This window comes from Molothrus ater, chromosome 26 (assembly GCF_012460135.2).
Source record: "Molothrus ater isolate BHLD 08-10-18 breed brown headed cowbird chromosome 26, BPBGC_Mater_1.1, whole genome shotgun sequence".
In the NCBI taxonomy this organism is placed as follows: Eukaryota; Metazoa; Chordata; class Aves; order Passeriformes; family Icteridae; genus Molothrus; species Molothrus ater.
This window is the reverse complement of record NC_050503.2, coordinates 3,953,286-3,978,247: the sequence shown is the minus strand read 5'-3', so window position 1 is coordinate 3,978,247 and position 24,962 is coordinate 3,953,286. Positions and strand designations below refer to the sequence as shown.

The 24,962-nt window shown below is 66.0% G+C and overlaps 4 protein-coding genes across 6 annotated transcripts; 3 read left to right on the top strand and 1 right to left on the bottom strand.

The window, feature by feature from the left end:
- Positions 1–1,907: 1,907 nt before the first annotated feature.
- Positions 1,908–6,837, top strand: ADAMTSL5 (ADAMTS like 5). The gene is given in 12 exon segments (XM_054517380.1): positions 1,908–1,970; positions 2,879–2,947; positions 3,042–3,187; positions 3,409–3,469; positions 3,547–3,655; positions 3,742–3,869; positions 3,943–4,060; positions 4,480–4,563; positions 5,152–5,315; positions 5,400–5,652; positions 5,915–5,986; positions 6,524–6,837. Coding segments are annotated over 12 exon segments (1,581 nt in total).
- A 3,891-nt stretch (positions 6,838–10,728) lies between these two features.
- On the bottom strand, positions 10,729–18,435 carry PCSK4 (proprotein convertase subtilisin/kexin type 4). The gene is made up of 15 exons (XM_036399697.1): positions 18,013–18,435; positions 17,503–17,607; positions 16,902–16,997; positions 16,170–16,298; positions 14,957–15,033; positions 14,766–14,854; positions 14,080–14,252; positions 13,793–14,005; positions 12,867–12,967; positions 12,478–12,581; positions 12,264–12,381; positions 11,973–12,143; positions 11,661–11,785; positions 11,242–11,361; positions 10,729–11,170 (listed from the first exon to the last, which is right to left on the bottom strand). Exons 1-15 carry the CDS (start codon positions 18,433–18,435, stop codon positions 10,782–10,784), a joined length of 2,433 nt encoding a protein of 810 aa, XP_036255590.1. The 3' UTR covers positions 10,729–10,781.
- REEP6 (receptor accessory protein 6) lies at positions 18,369–22,882 on the top strand. 2 transcript variants are annotated; one of them, XM_036399575.1, is made up of 5 exons: positions 18,369–18,548; positions 20,544–20,637; positions 20,956–21,094; positions 21,672–21,840; positions 22,480–22,882. In XM_036399575.1, the coding sequence occupies exons 1-5, from the start codon at positions 18,434–18,436 to the stop codon at positions 22,527–22,529; spliced, it is 567 nt and encodes a 188-aa protein (XP_036255468.1). In that variant the 5' UTR covers positions 18,369–18,433; the 3' UTR covers positions 22,530–22,882. The 2 variants fall into 2 exon arrangements, with proteins under 2 accessions (XP_036255468.1, XP_036255469.1); XM_036399576.2 differs by lacking the exon at positions 18,369–18,548 and adding an exon at positions 18,864–20,293.
- Positions 22,883–22,985: 103 nt separating this feature from the next.
- C26H19orf25 (chromosome 26 C19orf25 homolog) lies at positions 22,986–24,851 on the top strand. 2 transcript variants are annotated; one of them, XM_036399579.2, is made up of 3 exons: positions 22,986–23,033; positions 23,517–23,691; positions 23,892–24,851. In XM_036399579.2, exons 2-3 carry the CDS (start codon positions 23,544–23,546, stop codon positions 24,071–24,073), a joined length of 330 nt encoding a protein of 109 aa, XP_036255472.1. In that variant the 5' UTR covers positions 22,986–23,033; positions 23,517–23,543; the 3' UTR covers positions 24,074–24,851. The 2 variants fall into 2 exon arrangements, with proteins under 2 accessions (XP_036255472.1, XP_036255470.1); XM_036399577.2 differs by having other exon boundaries at positions 22,986–23,067.
- The last annotated feature ends 111 nt before the right edge of the window (positions 24,852–24,962 follow it).

Here is a 24,962-nt window from a genome sequence, read left to right as displayed (position 1 = left end):
GGTGCACGAGGCCGTGGCCGTGCAGGTACCGCAGGGCCGAGAGCAGCTGCCGCAGGTAATAGCGAACCTCGGGCTCCGTCAGGCGGCCCCGCGCCCGCAGGATGTCAGCGAGGGACTGCGGACAGAGCGACAGCGGCTGGGGACAGAGCGACAGCGGCTGGGACACTGAGGAGGGACTGGGGACAATGAAAGGGGACAGGGGACGGAGTGACAGGGACTGAGGATGGAGTGAAAGGGACAGGGACAGAGCAAGGGGGGCCTTGGGGACAGAGCAAGGGGGGCCTTGGGGACAGAGCAAGGCACCAGGCTAGGCTCTGCTGACGCCCCAGCCTGAGAGGGCTCAGTTTTGGTGTTCAGGGGCTCAGTTTTGGAGTGTAGGGACTCAGTTTTGAGGTGCAGAATTTCAGGGTTCAAGGGCTCGGTTTCAGGGTTCAAGGGCTCAGTTTCGGGGTTCAGGAGCCCGGTTTCGGGGTGCAGGTCTCACCCCCCGGCTGCAGAGCTCCAGCAGCAGGTAGAGGTGCCCGCGGTCGGCGAAGTGCCCGTGCAGGCGCACGATGTGCGGGTGGCGCAGGCGACACTGCAGCTCCCGCTCCCGCTCCACCTGCACCGACAGCAGCCCGGCAGCCCCGGGGGGACCCTCAGGGACCCTCGGGGACCCTCGGGGAGCGGGGACCCCCGGCACGCAGCCTACGGGGACGGGAACCCACCCAGATACCCGGAGAGGGGCACGGGGAGGGCTGTGCGGGGACCCCCCGGGCACGGTCCCCTCTCCCCGGGCACGGTCCCCTCTCCCCGGGCACGGTCCCCTCTCCCCGGGCACTGTCCCCTCGGACTCACCCTGTCCCCGATGCCCGCGGCTGCCAGCCGGGCTCTCGGGATCACCTTCGCCGCGTAGCGCCGGCCGCTGGTCACCTCTGTCACCTGGTAGCAGCGGCCGAAGGTGCCCTGCGAGCGACCCCGTGGGAAGGGGCAGCGGGATTTGGGGTGCCCACCCAGGTGTGGGGCAAGGAGCCCCGGGGAGCGGAGCTGCTGGGACTCAGTCCCGTGCCTCAGTTTCCCCTTCCCTGGAGAGGATGGGGTGGGTCCCCCTTGGATCGGGACCCTCGGGGGGTGCGGGTGTGTGACCCCCCCCGGGTGCCCAGCGGGGAGGGGGCGCTGGGGGCAGTTCAGGGGGGGCAGTTCAGGGCATTTACCTCTCCCAGGAGCCGTCCCCGCTTGTAGAGCGTCCCGGTGCCCTCGTCCCGGAGGTACCAGCCTGGGGGGGGCTCAGCCCCGGCGCTCCCCGGGACCATCCTGCCCGTTCTGCTCTGGACACCCCAAGGGACACCCGCACCCCGACGCTGTAACCCCTTCAGCTCCGGCTGCGGGCGTCCACGGCGCCCAGGGGTGCTGGGTGCCCCCCCCGCCGCCAACACCCACCGCTCTGGCCTCCCGAGCCCCCTCAGAAGACCCCGGTCACAAAGCGGAGACCCCTGCGGGGGTCCCTGCCCTCGGGGATGCCCAGCACCGGCGGGTCCCGGATCGGGATCCGACCGCGCAGGGAGGTCCTGGTGCCTCTTTCCCTCCGCCGCTGGGGCTGAGGGGGTCCCGGGGGGGCGCTGATGTTGTTTTACAGCACCCGGGAGGCCACCAGCCCCCCCCCGACCGCCGGAGCTCCGGGGCCCCAAGGGTTAACGGGCGGCCGGGGAGGGCTGGGCGCACCTTTGGGGCTGGATATTAATAACGCGGCGGGGAGGGACGGGAGGCGAACGGGGAGGGTGTGTGTGTGTGGCGGGGGGGGGGAAGCCTCGCCCGGCCCCCCCGGAGCTGCGCAGGCGATGCCCGCTGGCCCCGGGTCCCCCCCGCTCCCCGCCGCCGGGACGCCGAGCCGGGACGGAGCCGCCGGGACGCGGCGGACGAGGGGCGGCATGGCCGGGGGGGGCCGTGGCGGCGGCTCGGACCCCCGCGGGGGACCCCACGGTGCCGGGTAAGCTCCTGATTTCTGCTTTAACCCTCGCGGACCCCCCCGCCCCGCGACTCCGCGCCCCTCCCGGAGCTCCTGCGGGGAAACTGAGGCACGCGGTGCCCCACGCGGTGCCCCCCGCGCTGCCAGCGGGGTTTGGGCATCACCCACCGGGCATCGCCCGAGCCTCAGCGGGGTCGGACGCTGCCGGAGCGGCGGCAGCTGCTCCCCCCCGGCCCTTCCCCTGTTCTGCTGGGGGGACCCAGAGCCGGGGACTGCCGGTGGCCACCCCCGGTCGCTGTGGGAGCTGCGCGGAGGGACGGAACCGGCCCGGCCGGGGGATTCCCCGACACGGGGATGAGACTCCGGGACCCCCGCACCCCCCGCACCCTTCCGGCACCTCCCTCAGCCCCGGGCTGGGCGCTCTGGGTGCTGCAGGATCGGGCGCTGTGGGGCGCGGGGGCCTCCCGCTGCCCCCCACCCTGCTCGCCCCACGGCGGGGCCGGATCCGGATCGGGGAGCGACGCGGGAGCCCCGGCGTGCAGGTCTGGTCCTGCCCCGGCAGGCAGCGATCCCGGCCCGGCGCCCGCCGCGGGGCCCTGGGGGCGGCGGGGCCGTCGCCCGTCCCGGGGCTGCGTGGGCACGTGTGGGGGACACCGTGTGTCACCGCCGACCCTGTGTCACCACCCCGTGTCACCCACCCCGCGTCACCACCCAGCATCACCCACTGCGTGTCCCCCACCCGCCTGCCCCCGCTGGTGGCACCAGACCCCACATCCCCTCCCTGGGGACCCCCGCGCTGGGTCTGGGCTTGGCCCCCTCACCCCCATCTCCCTGGCTGGGGTCCCCGGTGGGGGGAACTCAGTGGTGGCCCCGCCTCGGTGGCGATGCTGGGCTGGGGGACAGCCCGGTGTCCCCCCCCGTCGCGGGGCTCAGGGCTCTCTGCTCCGCAGGTCCTGGCGGCTGCTGCTGCTGGCCTGGCTCAGCCTGGTGGGCACGGCGCAGGTGAGGGGGCTGGGGGGCACCTGGGGGGAGGAATGGGGCACCCCCGGGCTCCTTCACCCCACCCCCAGCGCTGACCATCACCTTCCTCACGCAGGACCCAGCCCTGGGGACACCAGTGAGGGTCCCCGAGCCCCCAGCCCCTGCTCGGCCCCGGGGGACCTGGGGGTCCTGGGGACCCTGGAGCTCCTGCTCCAGCTCCTGTGGGGACGGCGTCGCCCTGCGCAGCCGGCGGTGCCTGCGGTGAGTGGGGGACGGAGCAGCACCAACCACCCCCGGGGTGTCCCCAGCTCCCAAATCCCCCCGGGTGGCACCCAAACCCCACGGCACGGCCTTGCCACCACCCCGGCCCGGTGCCGCCTGGGCAGCGCCATCCCTTTGGTGGCTCGGTGGCATCGTGGCCCTGGAGCTGGGGGGTCCCTGTGGGGGACACGGAGGTGACAATGCCGTCCCTGTGACCGCAGGACCAGCGAGGAGCAGCCGTGCCCGGGCGACCCGCGGCAGTACCGGCTCTGCCAGCTCCAGGTGAGCGCCGCGGCACCGACGGGGCTGTCCCCGGTGCCCATGGCGGCCCCCCCGGCTCCATCTCGGTGCTCCCACAGGGCTGCCCCGCCGGCTCCGTGCCCTTCCGGGCCATGCAGTGCTCGCTGTACGACAACCGGCCCGTGCTGGGCACCTCCGCCCGCTACCGCTGGGTGCCCTTCCACGGAGGTGAGTCCCGCCGTGCTGACGGCATCACCGGCGGCTCACGGCCGTCCCCGGCATCACCCCAATGCCTTCCCCCCGTGCTCTGGCAGCCCCCAACCTCTGCGACCTCAACTGCCTGGCCGAGGGACACAATTTCTACTACAGCTTCGGCCGGGTGCTGGACGGGACCCGCTGCAGCCCCGGCTCCCCGGACCTGTGCGTCGGCGGGCGCTGCCTGGTGGGTGTGAAGGGGACTGGGGACCCCCCAGGGCCGAGCCCCCGCGCTGAGGGGGTGTCTGGGCTCCCCACAGAGCGTGGGCTGTGACGGGATCCTGGGCTCGGGCCCCGACGCCTGCGGGCACTGCGGCAGCGGCCACGGCTCGTGCGTGCTCGTGCACCGGCTGTTCCAGGGCTCCGACCCCTCCTCCGGTGAATGAACCATTGCCCCGGCCCCCTCCATGGGTGAATGCTTTGGCTCTTGGCTCCCCTGTCCTCCTGTCCCCACCCCATCCCCAAGGCATGGCCTGGGTGCCCTTTGTCCCATCCCCTGTCCCCCATCCCGAGGGTCTCTGGTCCCTTCACTTGGGGGGTTAACTCATTGCAGAGGGGTCACTCCTGGTGTGTGGGGGGGTCTGTGGTGTCCCCAGGGGTGTCCAGGGCTACTGGGGGCACTCAGAGTCCCTGTGCCCACGTGTCCCTGCTGTCCCTGCACGTGGGGCCCAGCTGGGTCAACGCCCCAGCCCCGGGTCCCCTCTGTGCCCATCCCCTCCCTCTCTGTCCCTCCGTGGTGCCCCCTGGGCCCTGCCCAGGCTCTGCCCTGACTCTGCCCCCCCTCCATTCCCCCCCAGGATATTTGGGATATGTGAATGTGACCAAGATCCCGGCAGGGGCCACCCACATCAAGGTGACGGACAAGAGCCGCAACTACCTGGGTAGGACCTGAACTGCCTCCCTCCCAGTCCCTCCCAGTCCCTCCCAGTTGGCCCAGGCTGGTGCCAGCTGTGTGTGCGGGCAGGCCAGGGCAAGGCAGGGGTGGCCGTGTCACGCCGTGCTGCCCCATGTTTGTCCGTGTTTGTCCCTTGTCGTGCCGTGCCGCTCCCTCCCTCGGATGCTGTTTTGAGCATCGCGGGGTCACTGAACTCCCAAGCGCTCGGGGCAATTTTCCAGAGGCCGCGGCCGCGTTTTGGGAAGGGCTGAGCTGGAGCGGGGCCAGAGCGGCCACGGCAGCACCGGGACAGGGACCTCCATCCCCACCCCCGTCCCCTTTCCCATGCAGCTGGAGCCCCTTCCCCCATCCCGGCCAGGCTTTGGGGGCTCGGGGCTGGTTTTGCACACCAGGCTTTGGCTGCGGCTCGGGCTCCGAGCCAAGATCCGACAGGAACGCGAATTCCCGGAGCCCCGAGCGCGGCTCCCCGGCCCACGCTGCCCTCCCGCGCCGGGAGAGGCCTCCGGAGGGGACCGGGCCGGGGGTCCCGGGGGCCGTGCGGGGCTCGGTTTACCGGAGCCGCTCCGTCCCGCAGCGCTGATGGCGAGTGACGGGCGCTACGTCCTCAACGGCGACTGGGCCATCGCCTGGCCGGGGCCCTACGAGGCCGCCGGGACCCTCCTGACCTACAGCCGGGCCCCCGACGGCACCGAGAGCCTGGAGGCGCCCGGACCCACCCACGAGGACCTGCACGTGATGGTGAGGACAGGGGGACACGGCTCCGGGGACGGCCACTCCCGCTGCCACCGCCCCTCCCAGCCCCGCTGGTGTCCCCCCCTCCAGGTGCTGCTGCAGGAGCCCAACCCCGGCATCGAGTACCAGTTCTGGCTGCCCCGCGGGCACCCCCAGCTCGGCCGCGGGGACACGAGCCCCCTGCGGCAGCCCCAGCCCCGGGGCGCCGGCAGCCCCCCGCCCCCGGAGCCCCCGGAGCCCCCGCTCAGCCCGGCCCCCGCTCCGCCCCCGCGGCCCCGGGGCTTGGCCACGGAGCCACCGCCGAGGAGCCCCCCTGACCGCAGCCAGGACGGGGCTGCCGCAGGTACATCCTCGGGGAGGGCCCCCCGGGCCCCTGCTGGGAGCATCCTGGGCTGCCCAGGTGGGGGGATAAGATGGGGACCCTAAAAAGGACCCTAAAAACCCTCGTCGGGGCTCTCAGGAGCCCCGTGTGACCCTCTCTGGGGTCTGGACCCTCAAGGAGGGGGTCCAAGGTCTGGAGCCTCCTCTCCCAAGGTTGTGTGAGGGGGATTTTGGGGGTCAGGAGTCCCCTCTGCCCCTAAATTGCTGCAGCTTTATCCCCGCAGGGCGCTGCGGGAAGTGCCGCCCGCCCAAGGGGCGCTCCCAGCGCATCCGGCACTTCTGCCAGAGCGACTTCGGTGAGAGCCGGGCCGGGAGGGGCTCGGGAGGGTCTCAGGGGCGGGACAGGGCCGAGGACATCGCCAGGGACAGGGCCGAGGACATCACCAGGGACAGCGCCAGGAGTGGGAAGGAGCTCAGGGTGATACTGGGTGCGGTGCTGGGACGGGAATGTGCTCAGGGTGATGCCAGAGGCAATGCGGGGATGGAAAGGGACTCAGAGCCATGCCAGGGATGATGAGAGGAATGGGAAGGGGCTTGGGGCGATGCCAGGGATGGGAAGGGGCTTTGAGTGCTGCTGGGACAGGAAGGAGCTCGGGCTGCTGCCGGTGACACGAAGGGGCTCAGGGTGAGGCTGGGGATGGGCAGAGACTTGGGGTGATGCCAGAGGCGATGCCGCGGGTGGGAAAGGGCTCAGGGTGATGCCAAGGGCAGGAAAGGGCTCAGGGTGATGCCAGGGGCAGGAAAGGGCTCAGGGTGATGCCAGGGGCGGGAAAGGGCTCAGGGTGATGCCAGGGGCAGGAAGGCGCTCAGGACGCCCCATCCTCCCCCCGCAGTGTTCCACGGGCGGATCCTGGCGCGGCGAGTGGTGGGGCGGGAGACGCGCTACGAGGTGGCGGTGGAGGCGCGGTACCGGCAGCGCTTCCCGCTGGTGTCCCGGGAGTACCTGTGGGTGCCCAACACCTGCGGGTGTCCCCCGCTGCTCGAGGGCGGCGAGTACCTGCTGATGGCGCGGCGCCACGTGAACCACGAGCACACCCTGAACCGCATCCTGCTGCAGCACGACGGCTACGCCCGGCCCTGGACGCCCCGCGAGGCCCGGCTGGTGCGGGGGGCGGCCCAGCACTGCCCCCACCCCCGGCCGCCCTGAGCCCGTCCCCGCTGGCACCCCCAGGGCGAACCGGGTGCTCGCACCGGGCACTGAATCCTTCCCGTGCCCCCTCCCCGCAATGGACCCCCACCCATCTCGCCGTCCTTGGGGTCCAGGTGGCAGCGGGGGGGTGGAGGGGGGTGGTAATTTATTATTTTTGCAGAAAATAAATTGTTTATCCCCTCGCTCGCCGCGTGTCCCTTCCTGGCTGGAGACGGCCCAGGGGCTCCTCCCTTTTCTGGGGGGTTCCCTCTGTGTCCCCATGAGCAGGGTGTCCCCTCCGTGTCCCTCCACTTCAGGGGGTCCCCTCTGTGTCCCCATGAGCAGGGGGGCTCCTCTGTGCCTTCGGGGGGTCCCCTGTGTGTCCCCACGAGCAGGGGTCGCTCCGTGTCCCCGCGCTGAGCCCCAGGAGCGGTTCCCACCCCGCGCCGTGTCCCCGTGTCCATGGCCCCGTGCCAGGCTCTGCCTGCCGGGGTCGGGGCCCTCTCGCTTATCTCCCTTCCGCCGGAGCCCAGCGTGTCCCCCCCCGTGCCGGAGTCCCCCCCTGGCCGTAACCCAACCCTGGGGCTGCTGGCGGCCACCGCGGGGCCCCTGTGGGGACAGGATGTGACCGGGGGGGGGGGGGGGGCACTTTGCCCGCTCGGGGGTCTCTGAGGGTGGGCTTGGAGCTGGTGCCAGGGAAGGTGAGACCTCGCAGCTCGTGTGGCTGGGGACTGTCCCCAAACCCGGTGCCCCGAGTGGCGCTGCCAGCCCAGGAGGGTCCTTGGCACATCGGGTGACGCCACCGCGAGCCAGAAATGAGCCCCGGGAGCAGCTGCGGAGCCCAGAGCTGAGCCCAGCTAGTGCCGGTAAAATCTGAGTGATTCCAGGTGCTCCGGGGTGATTTGGGCTGCAAAGGTGCCTCCACCCTATAAAAACGCTCCCTCCCACACCCGCCCCACAGTTAATTTGGGGTTGCTGAGGAGGGTGGGGGTGTCCCTGGCAGGGTCCCAGCCATGGCGGGTTTGGGGGCCACCCCACGCACGAAGAAACCCCCGAGGGAGGACCAGGGCCTCTCCACCCCGAGGGCTGCGGTTCGTGCTCGGGCCGAGAGCCGGCACAGAGAGGGGGAGCGCGTCCCGCGGGGGTGGGCGCGGGTCCCCAGCTCCCCCAGCACGCCCGGCAAGGGGCGCCTGGTCCGGCGGGGACCCGAGGGGAGTCCCGGGACCGCCCCGCCCGGCCCCGGGGGAAGCGGTGAGCGCGTCCGTGCCCGCGGGAATCCCGGCACGGGGAAATCCCTGCGCGGGGCACGGGGAAATCCCTGCGCGGGGCGCGGGGGCTGCCCTGGATGTTCTGACGGGACCCCCCTGCCCCACAGACCCTGCGGGACCCCCAGCACCGCCCAGCCCCGGGGGCTCCTATTTCTCGGGGCTCCCCGAGCTGGAGCATCAGGACCCTGCTGGCCTTGTGGCCCCCAGCCTGTGAGTGTGAGGGAGGTCCCCATAGCCCCCCCCAAATGTGGGGGGGTCCAACAACCCCCCCCCCCCCCCCAGCAGCGCTGACCCTCTGCCTTCCCCCTCCAGGCCGAGCCCTGGGGCCCTGACCCCTGCGAGGGCACGGAGGGTGCGGAGGAAGCTGCAGCACACCCTGGTCCTGGAGCTGGTGAGCTGGGGGGGGTCTGAGGGGGCTCTACAGGGGCTGGGGCTGACCCTGACCCTGCTCCCGACCCTGACCCTGCTCCCTGTGCCCAGGATGGGACCCTGCTCTACTCCTCCCTGCTTGCCCACGGGCAGAAGGATGTCACGGCCACCTTCACCACGGACTTCCAGGCGAGTTCCTACAAGGTAAGTGTTGAGCTGGGGGGGCCTGGGGAGCTGTGATTTGGGGCCGTGGGTGAGGTGGCTCTTCACTGCCACCCCGTGTGGCCTCTGTGCCAATGCCCCTTGTAGCTCAAGGGGAAGGGGCTCTGAAATCCCATGGGTGAGGGGTGAGGGGTCCTGCTGAGGACACTGAACCCCCCTTGGGGCTCCCCTTGTTGTCGGGATGGGGGTGCTGGAGGTTTTCCAAGATGCTGTTCCCTCCCAGGTCCATGTGAAGCTGCGTCCACACGTGCAGGAGTTCTTGGAGAGCCTTTCCAAGACCTACGAGGTACCCAGAGCCCCTGGCATCTGCGGGGTGACCCCTGGGAGGTTGGGGGAACTCGAGCAGCCCATGCAGGGACCTTCACCCTCTCTCTGCCAGATCTTCATCTACACCACCGCCAAGAAGGACTATGCCAAGAAGCTCCTGGAGGTGCTGGACCCCAAGAAGAAGCTGATCAGGTGATGGTGCTGGCAGTGCCCTGCTGGGCACCCCCTGTGTGCCAGGGCAGGCTCCCCACGGCTCTGTCTCTCTGCCAGGCTCTGCCTCTCCCAGCAGGATTGTGTCTGCTCCCAGGGCTGCTACTGGAAGGACCTGACCCAGCTGGGCGGGGACCTGGCCAGGACGGTGGCCCTGGACCACACCATGCAGGGCTTCCCTGCCCAGGTAGGGCAGCGCCGCCCCCGGGCGGGATTCCCGTGTCCCGGTCCCCCGGGCGGGATTCCCGTGTCCCGGTCCCCGGGAGCTGAGCAGGATCCAACCATTCCCTGTCCCCCCCTCCCAGGCTGCCAACTGGATCCAGGTGCCACCATGGTCTGGGGACCCTGAGGATGAGGAGCTGCTGCGCCTCATCCCGGTGCTGGAGGAGCTGGGACATGAGGTAGGATGTGGGGATGGGAAAGGGACAGGAAAGGGGACGTGGGGATGGGGACTGGAAAGGGATGTGGGGATGGGGAGAAGGGGGCATGAGGATGGGAACAGGAAAGGGGACACGGGGACATGGGATAGGGGATGCGGGGATGGGGACAGGAAGGAGATGTGAGAATGGGGATAGGGGCATGGGGACGGGAAGGGGACAGGTGCTCTGGCACAGCCTGTCCTACCCCGTCTGTCTCTCCCTGTGCAGGAGGACGTGCGCCCTGAGATCCAGCGGCGATTCCAGCCCCACCAGCTGCCCACTGAGGGTTAGGCCAGTCTGGAGGAGCACGATGGGGAACATCTCTAGGAGAGGCCTGGAGAAGCTGTGCTTGAAAGCATCCAACACCTCATCCTACAGACCTGGGCTGGGTGGCTGTGTCAGGACTCTCCTTTGGTGCTTGCAGGGGTCCCAGCCCATCCCTGGGGGCTGGGGGTGCCCTTGAGGAGAGCCCCTGCCTTTGGAGACAAACTCCATCCTGCCTGCCTGCTCTGGAAGGTCCAGCCAAGGTTTTCACGGGTCATTACAAGCTTGGAGAAAGGTCTGGCTCTGCCCTTGATTCCCAAAACTCTTCAGCTGAGCAAACACACAGTGCTGGGGAAGGGGGGGACACAAACCACCTCCCCAGTGTCCTGGGGCAGTCCAGGGTGCTGGCACGGGGCCTGTGCCCCAGGGAGGGCCCCAGCTGGCAGCTCTCCCTGTGCCATCCGTGCCCGGTGCCACGTGCCAGGGCACAGCTGCCACTGTGCCAGTCCCTGTGGGACAGAGTAGCCGGGGGTGCAGCCACCCTGGGACCCCTTTTTAAGGCCTAAAGCTGCTGGTGAGCAGGAACTGGGGACTCTGGAGGGGCTCTGGGCTGGACTGGAGGCCTCGGCTGCCTCTGCTGTGCCAGAAGCCACGCGGGTGCAGCTGTCTGGGGACATGTCACAGCTCGTCCCTCTGCGCCTGGGAAAGGGCACAGGGCTCTGGCCCCTCCGGGAATGTCCCTGTCCCCAGGGGTGTGGGAGGAGCCACCACCACTGTCCCCTCGCACAGCTGGGAAGGGGAATCCATCACTGTCCCCTCACAAGCGCTGCTGGGAAGGGCAATCACCCCTGGAGAGGGCAGCTGGAAAGGAAAGGCAACAAATGGTTTATTTGAGAGGGCAGGAATGATCCCTGCCCTGTCCCCGCAGCAGCCCAGGCTGCTGTCACACTGTCCTCCTGGCCCGGGGACAGCACAGAGCTCCTTTGCCAGCACGGAGAGCCACCCTGTAGGTGGGGTACAGCACCCCTGCCAGGAGCAGGCTGCTGCAGGCCAGGACAGTGACAACCACGAGGTCCCTGCGCAGCCTCGCCGGGCTGGGGGAGCCCTCTGCGGGCTGCTGGCAGGTGTGGGTGATGTCCTGGAAGGTGTGGCCCGAGGGACAGGACGTGCAGTTGTTGGCCCAGGAGCCCTGGCAGGTGTAGCAGGAGGGGTGGCAGCTGGCACACACGAGGGCAGTGTCCCTGGGGGTGGCCCTGCGGGTCTGGCCGTAGTAGTGTGGGGGGCAGTAGGACAGGCAGAAGCCGTGGTGGACGTACAGGGAGCTGCCACAGTCTGTGGAGAGAGGCTGGGATGAGGCCCTGGGGACCAGAGCGTTGTCACTGTCTCCCCAAAGCCTCGCTCACCCTCGCAGGCTCCCTGCTCGTCCCTCCTGAGGCACTCGTCGGTGGCACTGGCTGCAGAGCGCCTGGCTGGCATGTCCTCATCTGTGCCATGCAGGTGCAGGATGAAGCTGGTCAGCTGGCCTGGGGACAGGAGGGACAGGGGGCTGGAAGCTTTGGGGGACAGGAGGGACATGGGGGATGCCAGATGAGGGGTATGGGGCTGGAAGCTTTGAGGTACAGGGGGCTGCCAGGTGAGGGATATGGGGTTGGAAGCTTTGGGGTTGTGTCCTGCTCCTGGCCCTGTGCTGCCCAGGGAGATCCTCAAAGCCAACACAGGAGGGCTCATGGCCAGGAAGGAGAAGCCAACAAATTTCCTATCCAAGGTGGGGAAGGAAGAATGACCAAGCAGAGGGTGACTCCAGTAAAAATGGGGCACCCACCTGTGTTCTCAGCATCACCCCTGTTCTCCAGCTGGAGGGTCCAGATCCCTTTGGGATTCTCGTCCCAGAAGTGCGTGGACATGAAGGTCCAGTCCTGGTAGCCGTCCTGGCTGGTGTCATAGGGGCTGGAGGAGGAGAGCAGAGCTGGGAGTGCCAGCCCAGGGCCCTGCAGGGGCAGGGTGTGACCTGAAGGGTCACCCTGTGCTCGCTCTGAGGGGGCACTCCCAGGGTCCAGAGGAGTTTTGGGCCCTTTTTGGGAGTCTCCAGGCCCTGGGGTGGCCATGGGAGCCCCGGTGCTCCCTCTGTCCTTACCGCACTGTCACCAGCGTGGACGTGGTCCCCATGGGGCTGCTCAGAGCCACCACCAGGTCCCCCCTGCGGCTGTAGCTCAGGGACAGCTGCACCTGGACATGCTCCAGGGAGCGGATGCTCTTGGAGCAGGAGGAGGCATCCGCGGAGATGACGAGCCTGGAGCCGATGTCCCTGCCCAAGGCCAAGCTGCAGGTGAGGACCTTCCCTCCCCTGTGGCCTCCAAACACAGCAGACCCACTCTTTGGGTCCCTGTGCCTGTGGGAGGCTGGACCTGGGGTCACTGTCCCTTACCTGGGGACCTGGACAGCCTGGACTGAACACTTCTCCTGGGGCTGGGTCCCTGTCCATGTGGTGGCCTCCTGCACCAGCAGCCCCGCATCCAGCAGCCCATAGCCGTAGTAGTGGCTCACTGGGACACAGGTGACACCCAGAGAGGGACCTGTGAGCCCCTCGGTGCCACCAGGGGCTGCAGGAAGGTGTTTGAGGGGCTGAGCCCTGCACTCACCCCTGCGCCCGACGCCGTTCTCGGCCCAGTCCTCTGCCTGCAGGTGAGCAGGTTTGGAGGCCCTGATGATCAGGTGCTGCAGGTCACGCCAGGTCAGGGCTGGGCTGGAAGCAAGGAGGATGTGGACAGAGGTCTGGGTTGGTTTTTAAGGGGGAGATTTGGCTCTTCTGGGGTGGGTAGAGCAATTATCTGGGCCCAAGCTGATCCCCCCACGGCCTCCTTCAGTGCCAAAATGGGAGAGCAAAGAGCTCCAGAGGACAGCCCTGCTGCTGTCCCATGGCCCTGGGGCAAGGCCACAACTCTGCACCCCAACCTTCCTGCTGCCCCTCCCCTTTCTCTTCCCTGCTTGGGCACCAGCTCTCCCTGGGCAGTGTCCCTGTGTCACCTACTTGGCCTCCAGTGCCAGGGCCACCATGCCCGCGGCCAGCGGGGCCGAGGCCGAGGTGCCCGTGTGTTTGTCTGTGCAGCGGTGGTGCAGGTCAGTGGTCACCTGGGGGGACACAGGGGTGTTGGGGAAGATAAAACAGGAAAGCCTTATAAATATGATTGTCTGGCAAAAGATTTTGAGAATATAGAAACTATAAGTGAGATTGAAACGAAAGCAAGCTTTGAGATCCCTTAGTTACTGAACAACTGGAAAACAATGGTGTGGCTGGCTGAAAGTGATCCTCTTTTGATGAAACAACACCCTCTGCTTGAAGACAGGTCTAAGGGTCAGAGCAGACCCTATCAGCTTGGCAGAAGGGGCCCAAAGAGGAGTTTTTAGGGTTTAAAATGTAACACAGTATGGTAATGTAGTGATTCTTATAGGCTGTATGGAAATGCTATAGAATTTGTATCTCGTACTAGATTGGTTAGTGAGAATCAGAATATTCAACACAGAAGAAGATTTATTGTATTGTAAAGGGAACCACACTCTGCTACCCCTCTTTCTTTACTCTCCTACCCTCTCACCCTCTCTCCCCCTCTCTTCTCTCAGTCCTGCTCCAGCTGTGTCTGGCAGCTCCCAGCAGGGCCCTGCACCCAGGCCCTTTGCAATGAACCCCAAGTTCCTGACCTGGCTGCAGAGATCTCTCGTCTCCAGTCCGTCCCAACCATCCTACCCCCTGATACTCCTACAGAGGGGTCTCAGGACTGCTTCCAAAAAAGCTCCCCGGGGTTGGGTACCTTCAGTAAATTCTCCTTTCAGATCCCTTTGAGCTTTTGGGGCTCTACACACACACCCAGCTAAGGCAGGCTGGGACCAGCCCAGCCCGTGCTGGGGTCTGTGTCAGCCCCGGAGCTGCTGCTCTGGCAGAGCTGCTGTGACACTCACAATCTGCACCTTGCTGGTGGTCCTGCTGCTGTAGGTGGTGGTGAGGATGGCAGGGCAGCTCTCGCTGTAGAGGGGCCGGTGCCCGTCCCCCAGCACGCTGCCCACCGACACCGTGTAGATGCTGTTGGTGTACCCGTCGCAGTTGCAGTTGTCATAGTTGGTGCCACCGTTGCCTGAGGCCCAGATGAAGATGGAGCCGAGCCCACCCCGTCCCTGTTGAAGAGCAGAGGGGGGGGAGCAGGGTGTCCTTGTGTCCCTTGTGTCCCCGAGGCCAGGGCTGGGCTTACTTGGACAACTCCTTTGTGGAAAGCAGCTGCAGCCAGGACTCCAGGCCCGTCCACTGTCCTGCCATCATCCTCGGGGCCCCAGCTGGCGCTGTAGATGTGGATGTACTGGGGCTGCAGGCTCAGGGCCTGGGCCTCCACTATGTCCATGATGGAGCCGTCCAGCATCCTCACACCTGAGGGCAGGCACCGAGCAGCCGTGGCCGAGGGGCGGCAGCACCCGGGAGGTGGCTCCGAGGGGACAGGAGCCACACATGTGCCACACCGAGGGCAGGGCCTGGGGACACCTTGCCAGGTCCCCCCAGAGCTTCCAGCAGCTTTCACATGCCCCTGCCCGAAGGAGATCAGCCCCCCACAGGTCTGTGCCCTGCCATGAGCCACTTCCCAAAGCTCCTTGTTAAGCCTTTTGTAATTAAGCCCGGGGAGCTTTTAACCCCCTTTGCCACCCTCACTTCCACAGTGGAGCCTGAGCCTGCCCTGCTGGGTGCTGGGCTGAGCATCCAACCCCTGGGAGCACCCAGGGGCAGCACCCACCCTGCCACCCCTGTAAAGCCCAGAGCATCCCCAGGTGGGACAGCACCCACCCTGCCACCCCTGTAAAGCCCAGAGCATCCCCAAATGGGCTCCTGCATCCCCACAGGGTACTGGAGCTCATTTCCATCTTCCCTCCCAGGGCAGCAACCTCTCACCTCCGATTTTAGCGTTGTAGGCGACGCCCGCACCACAGATTCCGTTGTTGGCCACAGCTGCCACTTCCCCTGCACAGCGTGTCCCGTGCCTGGGGGGACAGAGTGACCCTGTGAGGGGTAGGGAGGCCTGGGACAGCCCCCCCAGAGCTGCCCCCTGCAGTGTGGGGAGCTGGGTAGAACCCAGGACTCACCAGTTCTTGTCGCTGTCGCTGTATCGGGGCTGGGGATCGGGGTCGTTGCTGTTGAAGTCGTAACTTGCCAGCGGGTCCTGTTACAGAGGGAGGCAGTGGCGTGTCCCCAAGGGCCCTGGCAGGGCTGTGACAGCTCGGCACAGGCGCCTGGCACCGAGCCTGGTGCTGGCACCGCCTGCCAGCCCTGGGGACAGCGGGGCCCCTTCGTGCCCGGCTGTGCTGGGAGCTGGAGCTGAACGAGTCCTGAGAGGGAGGGGAGCACCAGGCGGGGCTGAGGGAGCTGGGAAGGGGCTCAGCCTGGAGGAAAGGAGGAGCAGGGGGGACCTTGTGGCTCTGCACAGCTCCTGACAGGAGGGGACGGCCAGGGGAGTCGGGCTGTGCTCCCAGGGGGCAACAGGACAAGAGGGAGCAGCCTCAGGGTGGGCCAGGTGGGGACACCAGCAGGAATTTCCCTGTGGAAAGGGTGCTCAGGGAGCAGCCTCAGGGTGGGCCAGGTGGGGACATCAGCAGGAGTTTCCCCATGGAAAGGGTGGTCCAGGGAGGTTTGAAGTCCCCATCCCTGCAAGGGCTGGAGGTGGCACTCGGTGCTCTGGGCTGGTGACAAGGTGGGCACAGGTTGGACTCGATGATCCTGAGTCCCTTTTCCAACCTCAGTGGCTCTGGGTTCTGCACAAGGGGGCGAAAGCAGCACAGCTTTGCTGTTTCCCTGGCAGAGCCCAGCGTGCCCTGTCACCTGAGGGTGACCCTCGCTGGCCACACAGCCCCAGGAGGGCAGCCACAGGAAGGGTTGGTTGTGTTCCACAGCCCCTGAATTTCCTTTCCTTCCCTTCCCCGTGCAGCACAGGAGGCTTTACCAGCTGTACTGGCTTTGCAGCTTGCTGTAATTACACCTATTTGGGGGCTCCAGAGCGTGTACAAGTTCTAACATTTCCTCCGTGTGAGATTGCACTTCAAGAGGCTCCAAACCTTGGATCCAGCCCTGGAGAGGCCCAGCTCCCTCTGCACAGTGCCAGGGTGAAGGAATTGACCCCCTGAGCTCTCCCTGCACAGTGCCAGGGCTGGGTGAAGGAATTGACCCCCTGAGCTCTCCCTGCACAGTGCCAGGGCTGGGGTGAAGGAACTGACCCCCTGAGCTCTCTCCTGCACAGTGCCAGGGCTGGGGTGAAGGGTTTCCTCCCCCTCCCAGGAGCTCCCTGGACACCCCCATAGTTACATAGTTGGCAGCCAGGTCGGGATGATCCTTCTCCAGCCCATCATCCAGGACAGTCAGCACCACCCCCAGCCCTGTGTAGCCTCTGCTCCAAGCCGTGAGGATGTTCAGGTCGGGGTGGATGTCGTTGTTCTGGAAAAACAGATTAAAAATTTGATTGGCAGCCCAGGGTCACCTCAGAGTCCTGCTGCCTCATCACTGCCGGTGTTAGATTGGTTTATGGCCTGAGAAGGGCATTGCCAGTGCTCAGGGAGGGATCCTGCCCCTCTGCTCAGCCCTGCAGGCACTTCTGGGGTGCTGCGCCCTGCTCTGGGCTGCTCAGGACATGGTGTGGGTCCAGTGCAGGGTCACAAAGCTGAGGAAGGGGTTGGAGCATCCTGAGAAAGAAAAGCTGAGGGAGCTGAGGCTGCTCAGCCTTGAGAGGGGCCCTCAGCCCTGGGTGTCCCTGTGTGCCGGGGGGGCTCAGAGCAGGGCCCAGAAAGGGCACCACAAGAACAGGCAAGGACGGATCCCAGGAATTCCCCCTGCACAGAAGGAAGAACTTCTTCAGTATGCAGTGAACAGACACCAGAGGGGCTGTGGGCTCTCCCTCACTGGGGATATCCCAGAACAACCCAGAGCAATCCTGTGCCCTCTGGGATGGTGCTCAGCAGGGAGGTGGCACTGGATGCGCCACTGCTCCCCTCCATGCCGTGACTGGGGTGGGGATTAGGAGGGGAAGGAGCCCATTCTCACCATGTACCACTGCTTGGGGAACCAGGGATCCGTGGGCACCACGCCCGCGCCTCTCCTGGAGCGCCTCTTCAGCGTCTGCTGCTCAAACCACAGCACCTGGGCAGGGAGCAGCGCTGTGGGTGCCGGGCAGGGCCTGCCCACAGCTGTGCCCTGGCTCCCCGTGCCCTCCTCTGTCGTGGACATCTTTTCTGAAAAACCCTTTCCTTAGGATTTTTCCTCCTGAGGAGCTGAGAGGCCTCAGGAACAAAATGTAAACCATGGTTATCTGCTGCTGTGGAATGCAACAGGTAGACTTTTGATTAGCCTGTGTTGGTTGTTTCTAATTAATAGCCAATCACAGACCAGCTGGCTCAGACAGAGAGTCTGAGACAGCTGCCTTTGTTATTCTTTGCTATTCTATTCTTAGCTAGCCTTCTAAGGAAATCCTTTCTTCTATTCTTTAGTATACTTTTAATGTAATATATATATATATATATATATATATATATATATATATATATATATATCATAAAATAATAAATCAAGCCTGAAACATGGAGTCACATCCTTGTCTCTTCCCTCCAGCTGAGACCCCTGTGAACACCATCATGCTCCTCCCTACCTGGGGGTCTCTGGTGAGCCTCATGTGCCACCCCCAGTGCCTGCTCAGGGCTCTCTGCCTGGTGCCGCGGTGGCTGAAGTGATAAAAGGGCTCTCCCTCCATCACCTGCGGGCACAAAGAGATGCTCTGAGCTTTTCCAGGGTGCAGCTGTGGAGGTCAGGATGGTAAATTGAATGCTACAGTGCAGGACAAGCAGAAAGTGTCACTTGGGGACAGAATGGAGTCCTGGGGAGGGCTGGGTGCCCTTGGGGGTCCCTCAAGCATACTCAGCCCTGCATGCTCAGAGGTCGCTTGCTCTGAGGGTGGGGGGACGCTGGTAGAGGATTCCCAGATTCCCAGCACGTGTTTGAGGGGAAGTGTTGGATGGGGCTTGGAGCAACCTGGCCTAATGGAAGATATCCCTGCCCATGGGATAAGCGAAGGGGACATCCAATGGCCACACAGGGTGGGTATGAGCGAGAAGATAGGGCCAGGGGCACACGGGATGAGCTGGGCCCGCCCAGGCCGCACCTGACCCAGGTAGAGCAGCCCGTGCCGGCGGGCTAAGTCCCGAGCGTCCCGCAGCCCCGCCGCCACCCGCACTGCCCAGCTGCTCAGGTAGACACGCGGGGGCTTGGCGGGGCCCGGAGGGGCGGTGGCGGCCACCACGAGCAGCGCGAACAGCACCGGGAACAGCGACAGCGCCGGGCCGGGCCCGGGCCGAGCCGCCATGAGGCCGCTGCGCGCGTTGCCATGGCAACGGCGTCGGTCCCGCCCCCCGCACGGCCTCGCCTCATTGGCCCGCCTCGATCCCCGCCCCGCCTTCTCATTGGCCACGCCCCTCCGGTTTGCACCGCCCATCTCCCGCTGGCCACGCCCCCCATCCAAGCCGCGCTGACCGGGGCCGGGGTCGGGGTCGGTCCGGGGCCGCTCCAGCTCCCGCATCGCCGCCATGGCCGCCCTGCAGCAGCGCCTGGAGCGCTTCCTCCACAGCCCCGGCCCGATCGGCGACCTGCTGGCTCAGCTGGAAGCCCGCACCGGCGTCCAACGGCTCTACCTGGCCTCAGGTGCGACCGTTACCGCGGGGCCTCCCCGGTTCTCCCGTTGTGTCCCCTTCTCCGCCGTATGGTGGGGCGCTTTGGCGGCTGCTCGCCGTGCTCTGGACTCAGCACGGGGGCACGGGGAGGGCAGGCAGGGCTGCCCTGGTTTGGGGTGCGGAGCGGGGACGGGCTGGGGGTGCCGGGGGTGACATCGCTGTCACCGCACTGCCCTCGCCTTCCGCTGGCACAGAATGCCGAAATCCTAAAGCTCGCAGGGTCCGAGTGTCAGAGGTGTCAGAGAGACCCTTGAGACCCCTGGCCCTGATGGGGGGGGGTCCCTGTTCTGGGTGAGCCCCCAGATTGTGGTGGCTCAGATTGGGCACTGGGGATGGGAGCTCGTCCCCGTGTCCCACCATGGGGACCCGGCCTTTAACCGGATCCCTGTTGTTCATTAATGAGGAACCAGCCGGATTCTCCCCGGGGAGAATCCTGTGCCACTCTCCCCTGACCCTCGGCCCTGTGCCCTCTCTGCCAACTTGAACTGGCCTCATCCCCGCCCTCCATATCGAGATTTCATATCAAACCTCCCGGGAGGGCTCAGGGCTTCCCTGTTTGCTGTGTCCCTCCAAGCCTTTGGCCTCCAGGTGTGATTTCCTGCCCCTTCACCTGCAGCAGGGCTGGTGTTCCCACTCTGAGGGGAAAGGTGTCCGTGAAGGAGCACGAGCTGCTGTGCAGGTTGTGTTTGGATGTGGTGCCACTTAAGCAAAACAATCCTGGAGATTTGGTCAGGCTCAGCCGTGATGGTAGAACAAGAGTGGACGCACCAAAAAGGGATGGTTACACATTCTGGATCCCTGCCCTGGAACGGAGAAGCTGTTGCTGAACTAAAAATTCCTGATTTCTCCCTCCTATGGCTCTGGAGCAATCCCTAATTTGTGTTTGAACCCGTGGGCTGGGGTTTGGAGCAACCTCTGGGCAGCACCACCTCCAACTTCTCCCCCAGCAAAGCCTCTCCCTGGGCTTTTGCTGTTACATAAATTTCTCTGGGGGTTCAAATCCTGCGAAATCCCTTCTAAGGCTCTTGGGGAATGAAACCCAGCACTGCCTGGACCTGCCTGCCCTCCTTGGAGGGAGGTTTGGGATTGCTCCAAAGCCACGCTGCTCCTGCCCAGGAAAGACCCGGAGCTGTGGGTGCCCGGATCGGGGCCGGAGCTCAGCCCAGGAATGCTGCAGCGAGCAGAGCTGGGATTATCCACCCTCCAAGCCCGAGCAAGGACTTTAATTCACCCACACAGACAGGTTAAGTCCCAGCTTTCTTGCTGCTGCTGGAGGAGTTTGTCCGGTGCTGGGCTGCACAAATCGCTCCATCTCGAGTGTCCCTGAGGTTTTCCTGCCCTCTCAGCCCTGATGTGAGCGGGTTTCCGCCCCAAAACCTCCCTGTCCCACGTTCCCCAGCCTCCTGCGAGTGTCCCAGCGCTGGGCAAGCTCCACCAAAGGCTGCGGCTCGCATTTAATTAATTGAGCGATCTAATTGAGTGGCAGCAGGGCAGCGGGGTTGGATCGCCGCTCCCAGGGGAGCCAACCCTTCCTGCGCCTGCGGGAGGAGCCGGGAGCGAGATCCGGGAGCGGGGCTCGTCCTTGAGCCGCAGCTCGCTCGGGGAATGCCGAGCGGGGGAGACGAGCGGAGCCTTGACTTTGGACCATGGGCGTGTTGTCAGCGTCTCCGGTTCCTGCCGCCCTGGCCCCGCTCCAGGCGCCGAGAGCGCTGCGAGGTTGGGGTGGTAAAAGTCCCATCCGAGCCAGGGGAGGGGACGGACGGTGACGGGAGCGGGTCACGGGTGCCTCGGGGAGGAGCGGGCTCCGCCACGTGCCCCGCTCCATCGAGCATCTGGATTAACGGGGGGTGGTCGTTACCCCCCGGCACGCCCCCGTTCCCGCTCTGGGACGAGAATCCCGCTCAGGAGACCCAGCGGGGTCTGCCCTGGTGACAGCAGGCTCCAAACTGTCCCCTGTCCCCCGCAGGCTCCGTGACTTTCCTGGGGCTGTACCTCATGTTCGGCTACGGCGCTTCCCTGCTCTGCAACGTCATCGGCTTCGTCTACCCCGCCTACGTCTCGTAAGTACCTGTCCCACACCTGGAGAGCGCTCCCCGCCCTTTGCTGAGGGTCTCCCTGCTCAGTCAAGAGGCAGTGATGGCTGGGAAGCTCTTGGGACCTTCCTGGAAGCGCTGGGAGCGTGCCAGCCCGGTGGACAGGTTCCCTCCGGGGTGTGGAGGGTTTGGGAAGGTGGAGCCCAGCCCAGGGCTGCAGCAACCGTGTCCTTCCTTTTCCTTCCTTTTCCTTCCTTTTCCTTCCTTTTCCTTCCTTTTCCTTCCTTTTCCTTCCTTCTTCCTTCCTTCCTTCTTCCTTCCTTCCTTCCTCCTGTCCTTCCTCAGCATCAAAGCCATCGAGAGCAACAGCAAGGAGGATGACACCATGTGGCTCACATACTGGGTGGTCTACGGCGTCTTCAGCATCGCCGAGTTCTTCTCCGACCTTTTCCTCTACTGGTTCCCCTTCTACTACGCCGGGAAGGTAACGCTGGGCTCCTCCCGTCCCGGGCTCCTCCCATCCCGGGGCTGGACAGGAGGAGCTGGGCTCTGGTGGTCGTGGTGCCCAAAGAGGCTCCCTAGGACAGAGCTGGGCAGAGTTAAAGGAATTAATTAGGGATTTATTAAAAGGCCTTCAAAGGATTCACCTTGGGCAGTGTAAGAGCCCAGCCAAAGCTACACCCAAGCTGGATGGCGTGTCATGAGTTTTCACACTTTTATAAGTTTTGGTCCGTTTCCATATTGGGGTTAATTGTCCAATTCCAGCTCCAGGTTGTGCAGTCCCACCCTCCCAGATTGCTCTCCTGTTGTTTCACACTTTTTGGGCCTGAGCTGCAGCGGTGTCCTTGGTTCTGGGGCTGGAAAAGGATTGTTCTGTGTGACTGAGCTGTGAGGAGAGCTGCTAACCCTTTATATGAAGTTCAGAGTTATAAACTAATGCAGAATCTGGAAAATATGAAAGCTAAAACTTAATGCATCAGAGGGGCTGCACCCAGCCCAGATCCTGGGATCTCCAGTGAGCTGGGGGGCCCTGGAGCACTGAGCCCCCCCTGTGCCCGCAGTGCCTGTTCCTGGTGTGGTGCATGGCCCCAGTGCCCTGGAACGGCTCCCAGCTCATCTACCACAGCGTCATCCGACCCTTCTTCCTCAAGCACCACCGGGCCGTGGACAACATGATGGGTGACATCGGCACCAAGGCCCTGGACGCGGCCTCCAGTGTCACCCGAGAAGGTGACTCCGCTCCCCCGTCCCTCCACCTGCTCCGTGTCCAGGTTTTCCCAGCTCGGGGGCGCGGGCAGCTCGTTAATTACCGGCGGGTGATTATTTCTCGGTGCCCACGGACACCGTGACAGGAGCCCCGGGGGTCACTGTCCCCTCTCTAACCTCTCTCTCCTCTCTGCGCTGCATGGTCCAGTCCTGCACACTCTGGCCAAGAGCAGAGCCCGGCTGGCGGCCGGGGTGGCCCCGCAGCCCAGCCTGCCCGTATGTACCGAGCCGCGGGGGCCGGGCCGTGCCCCGTGTCCGCCGCGGCACCGCCCAAACCGCTCTGCTCCCGCAGCACCGGCGCGGCTCCCGCACCACCGGCCCTTTCTCCCGGGGCGTGGGTAGAGCAGGCGCTTCTCTCCCGCTTCTCCGTAGCCAGACCCCATCCGTGTGTCCATCCGTGTGTCCACCCCTGTGCCCACCCCTGTGCCCCTCAGCGCTGCTGCCGAGCTGGGGCTCCCCTCCGGAGCCCCCCGGGGCTGTGACCGCCGTGCTCAGCGGGACCGGGAGGGAGCGGGACGGTGACGCGGGGCCGGGCCGGGCAGTGCCCCGGGGCACCGGCCACTGCCCCGGGAACGGGCACTAACGGCATCCGTGTCTCCGCAGGCGTCAGAGCATCCCTGAACCTGGCAGAGTTCGTGGAGAAGGTGAAGTAAGAGGGGCACCGGAGCCACTGGTACCGGCACCACAACCCCGGTACTGGGACCAGTACCGGCACCACGCTCCCAGTACTGGTACTGGCAACCCCCGTTCTGGCACCGAAGTCCCCCATACCGGCACTAGAGACGCCGGCACCGGCACCATGCTCCCGGCACTGCTACCGGCATCCTCCGTTCTGGCACCGAAGTCCCTCGTACAGACGCCGGTACCGGCACCGTGCTCCCAGTACCGGCACCGTGGCCCTGCTAACGGTACCGGCCAGCCCGGGCCGTTCCCGCCGGGGATCCCGAGTTTCTGCAGCCCGAGTGTGTTGTACCCCAGCCCCCCAATAAACCCCGGTGCCCCCCGAGCGCCGCTCCCGTCCCGCGTGTTCCGCGACGCCGCGCGGCGCCTTTAAGAGCGGCGGGGGGCGGAGCCTTTGGGCAAAGGGGCGGGGCTGGTTTGATGACGTGTCCGGGGCGTGGCGGAAGTGCGGCCGGGATAGAGGAGTCGGTCTGTCGGTCCGTCTGCGGTCCGGGGGAGTCGATCTGTCCGGTGGGGGGATCAGGGGGCTCTGTCTGTGTGTGCGGGGGGCGGAGGGGGCCGGTTTATCTGTGCGGGGGTGCGGCTCTGTCCGTCTGTCTGTCTGTCCAGCGGCGGGGGTGGGGTCTGTCCGTCCGTTCGAAGGGCGGGGTGGGGGAGTCTGTCAGTCTGGGGGGGGAAGGGAGTCGGTCTGTCTGGGGAAGTGGGGCAGCACAGGGGATCCGTGTGTCTGTTTGGGAGGCAAGCAGGTGTCTGTCTGTCCGGAGGGGAAGGTGGGGAGGTTCTGTTTGTCCATCCGGGGTTACACTGAGGGGTCTCTGCCTGCTGCGGGGAGTCCGTCCGTCTATCTGTCCAAAGGGCAGCACAGGGGGGATAGAAAAGGGGAGCTGTCTCTCTGTCTGTCTGTCTGTCTGTCTGTCCGGGGTGGCAGCGCCCTCACCTCCCCCCCCCCCCTTCCGCAGCCCCTCCCCACATGAGCCTCCCCCGGGATGAGCTCCAAGGCCAAGCGGGTGCTGCCCACCCGCCCTGAGCCCCCCAGCGCGGAGCAGATCCTGGCGGACGTGCAGGGCACGCTCCCCTCCGACCCCGTGTTCGTCCTGCCCGCCGAGCCCCCCCAGGAGCCCGGCCCCGCTCCAGGTGAGCCCTCGCTGGGGAATGGGGAACGTGGGGACCCCCTGAGCCCCCCCAGGCCCCGCTCCAGGTGAGCCCTCGCTGGGGAATGGGGAACGTGGGGACCCCCTGAGCCCCCCCAGGCCCCGCTCCAGGTGAGCCCTCGCTGGGGAATGGGGAACGTGGGGAGCCCCCCAGCCCCGCTGAGCCCCGGCTCTGCCCGCCAGGCTGCCCCGAGCCCGCGGCGGAGGAGCGGGAGCGGCTGTACCGGCAGATCCGCTCCTACGTGGGGATGAACCAGCGGCTGCAGCAGTCCCGGGAGCAGCTGCGGGAGCGGCGCCGGGAGCTGCAGAGGGTCGGGGAGGCGCTGGACCGCGGCATCGCCGAGATGAGGCAGAAGGCGTTCTGAGGGACCGTGCTGGGCACCTCCACGCTGTGGTTTCACCTTCCCAACGCCGTCTGCATCGCGAGGATCCGGATTTACCGGGACAGCCCCGGCTGTGCCACCCCAGTGAGCTTTTCCCAGGGAACAGCAGGATCGGCCAGGCCAGCACGGTGGCACCTTCCTGGTGCTGGGACAACGGCTTGCACCCCTTCTTCTGCCCCTGAACCAGCTGCCATGTCCCTCGTGGGTGGCACATCCTCTGCTCTCTACGACTTTTCCCTCTGGTACTTCCCCGAGGATGACCCCATCGCCTCCCGCATCGCGGAGCGCCTGAGGGAGGAGGGGTTCCGGGGCTTCACCGAGCACCAGGACCAAGTGGCCGGGACATCCGTCATCCTGACGGCCGTGGAGGCCATCGAGGCCAGCCGGGTGGCCATCCTGCTCCTCTCGGCCAAGTCCCTGGGTGACCGGTGGTGCCAGCGCGTGTCCCAGTGGAATCTGTTCTGCAGCGTCCACCAGCGCGGCCCCAGGGTGGTCCCCGTGTGCGTGGGGGTCAGCAGAGCCGAGGTGCCCCCGTTCCTGCAGCACCTGGTCCCGCTGGAATACCAGAACGAGTTCTTCTTCCAGCGGCTGCTGGCCAGCCTGAGGTCCCGCCCAAGGAGCGGGGCCAGGCGGGTCCCGCCCAAGGGGACGAACTGAGGGACCCCCCTGAGGGGGGCTGGGTCGGGGGCCAGCACCGCCCCATGGTGTGAAAAGCTGCCCTGTTTTGCTAATAAAGATGGTGGGAATGGGTCGCCCAGCACTGTGGGCTGTCACAAATCTCACAACCCCCATTTCTGGCAGCTGGAGGCGCCGCTTTTCTGTCTGCTCTGAGCGCTGCGGGGGCTCTGGGTGTTTCCCACCCTCACGGGTG

Excerpts from the sequence above, each read along its gene's own strand:
- REEP6 (XM_036399575.1), top strand. The coding sequence starts at position 18,434 with ATGGCCGCCCTGCAGCAGCGCCTGGAGCGCTTCCTCCACAGCCCCGGC. Across the intron at positions 18,549-20,543 it reads ACGGCTCTACCTGGCCTCAG|GCTCCGTGACTTTCCTGGGG; the intron begins GTGCGACCGTTA and ends TGTCCCCCGCAG. Across the intron at positions 20,638-20,955 it reads GTCTACCCCGCCTACGTCTC|CATCAAAGCCATCGAGAGCA; the intron begins GTAAGTACCTGT and ends GTCCTTCCTCAG.
- PCSK4 (XM_036399697.1), bottom strand. The coding sequence starts at position 18,435 with ATGGCGGCGATGCGGGAGCTGGAGCGGCCCCGGACCGACCCCGACCCC. Across the intron at positions 12,382-12,477 it reads GAACGGCGTCGGGCGCAGGG|TGAGCCACTACTACGGCTAT; the intron begins GTGAGTGCAGGG and ends CCTGTGTCCCAG. Across the intron at positions 11,362-11,660 it reads GGGTGATGCTGAGAACACAG|GCCAGCTGACCAGCTTCATC; the intron begins GTGGGTGCCCCA and ends TCCTGTCCCCAG.
- C26H19orf25 (XM_036399579.2), top strand. The coding sequence starts at position 23,544 with ATGAGCTCCAAGGCCAAGCGGGTGCTGCCCACCCGCCCTGAGCCCCCC. Across the intron at positions 23,692-23,891 it reads GGAGCCCGGCCCCGCTCCAG|GCTGCCCCGAGCCCGCGGCG; the intron begins GTGAGCCCTCGC and ends TCTGCCCGCCAG.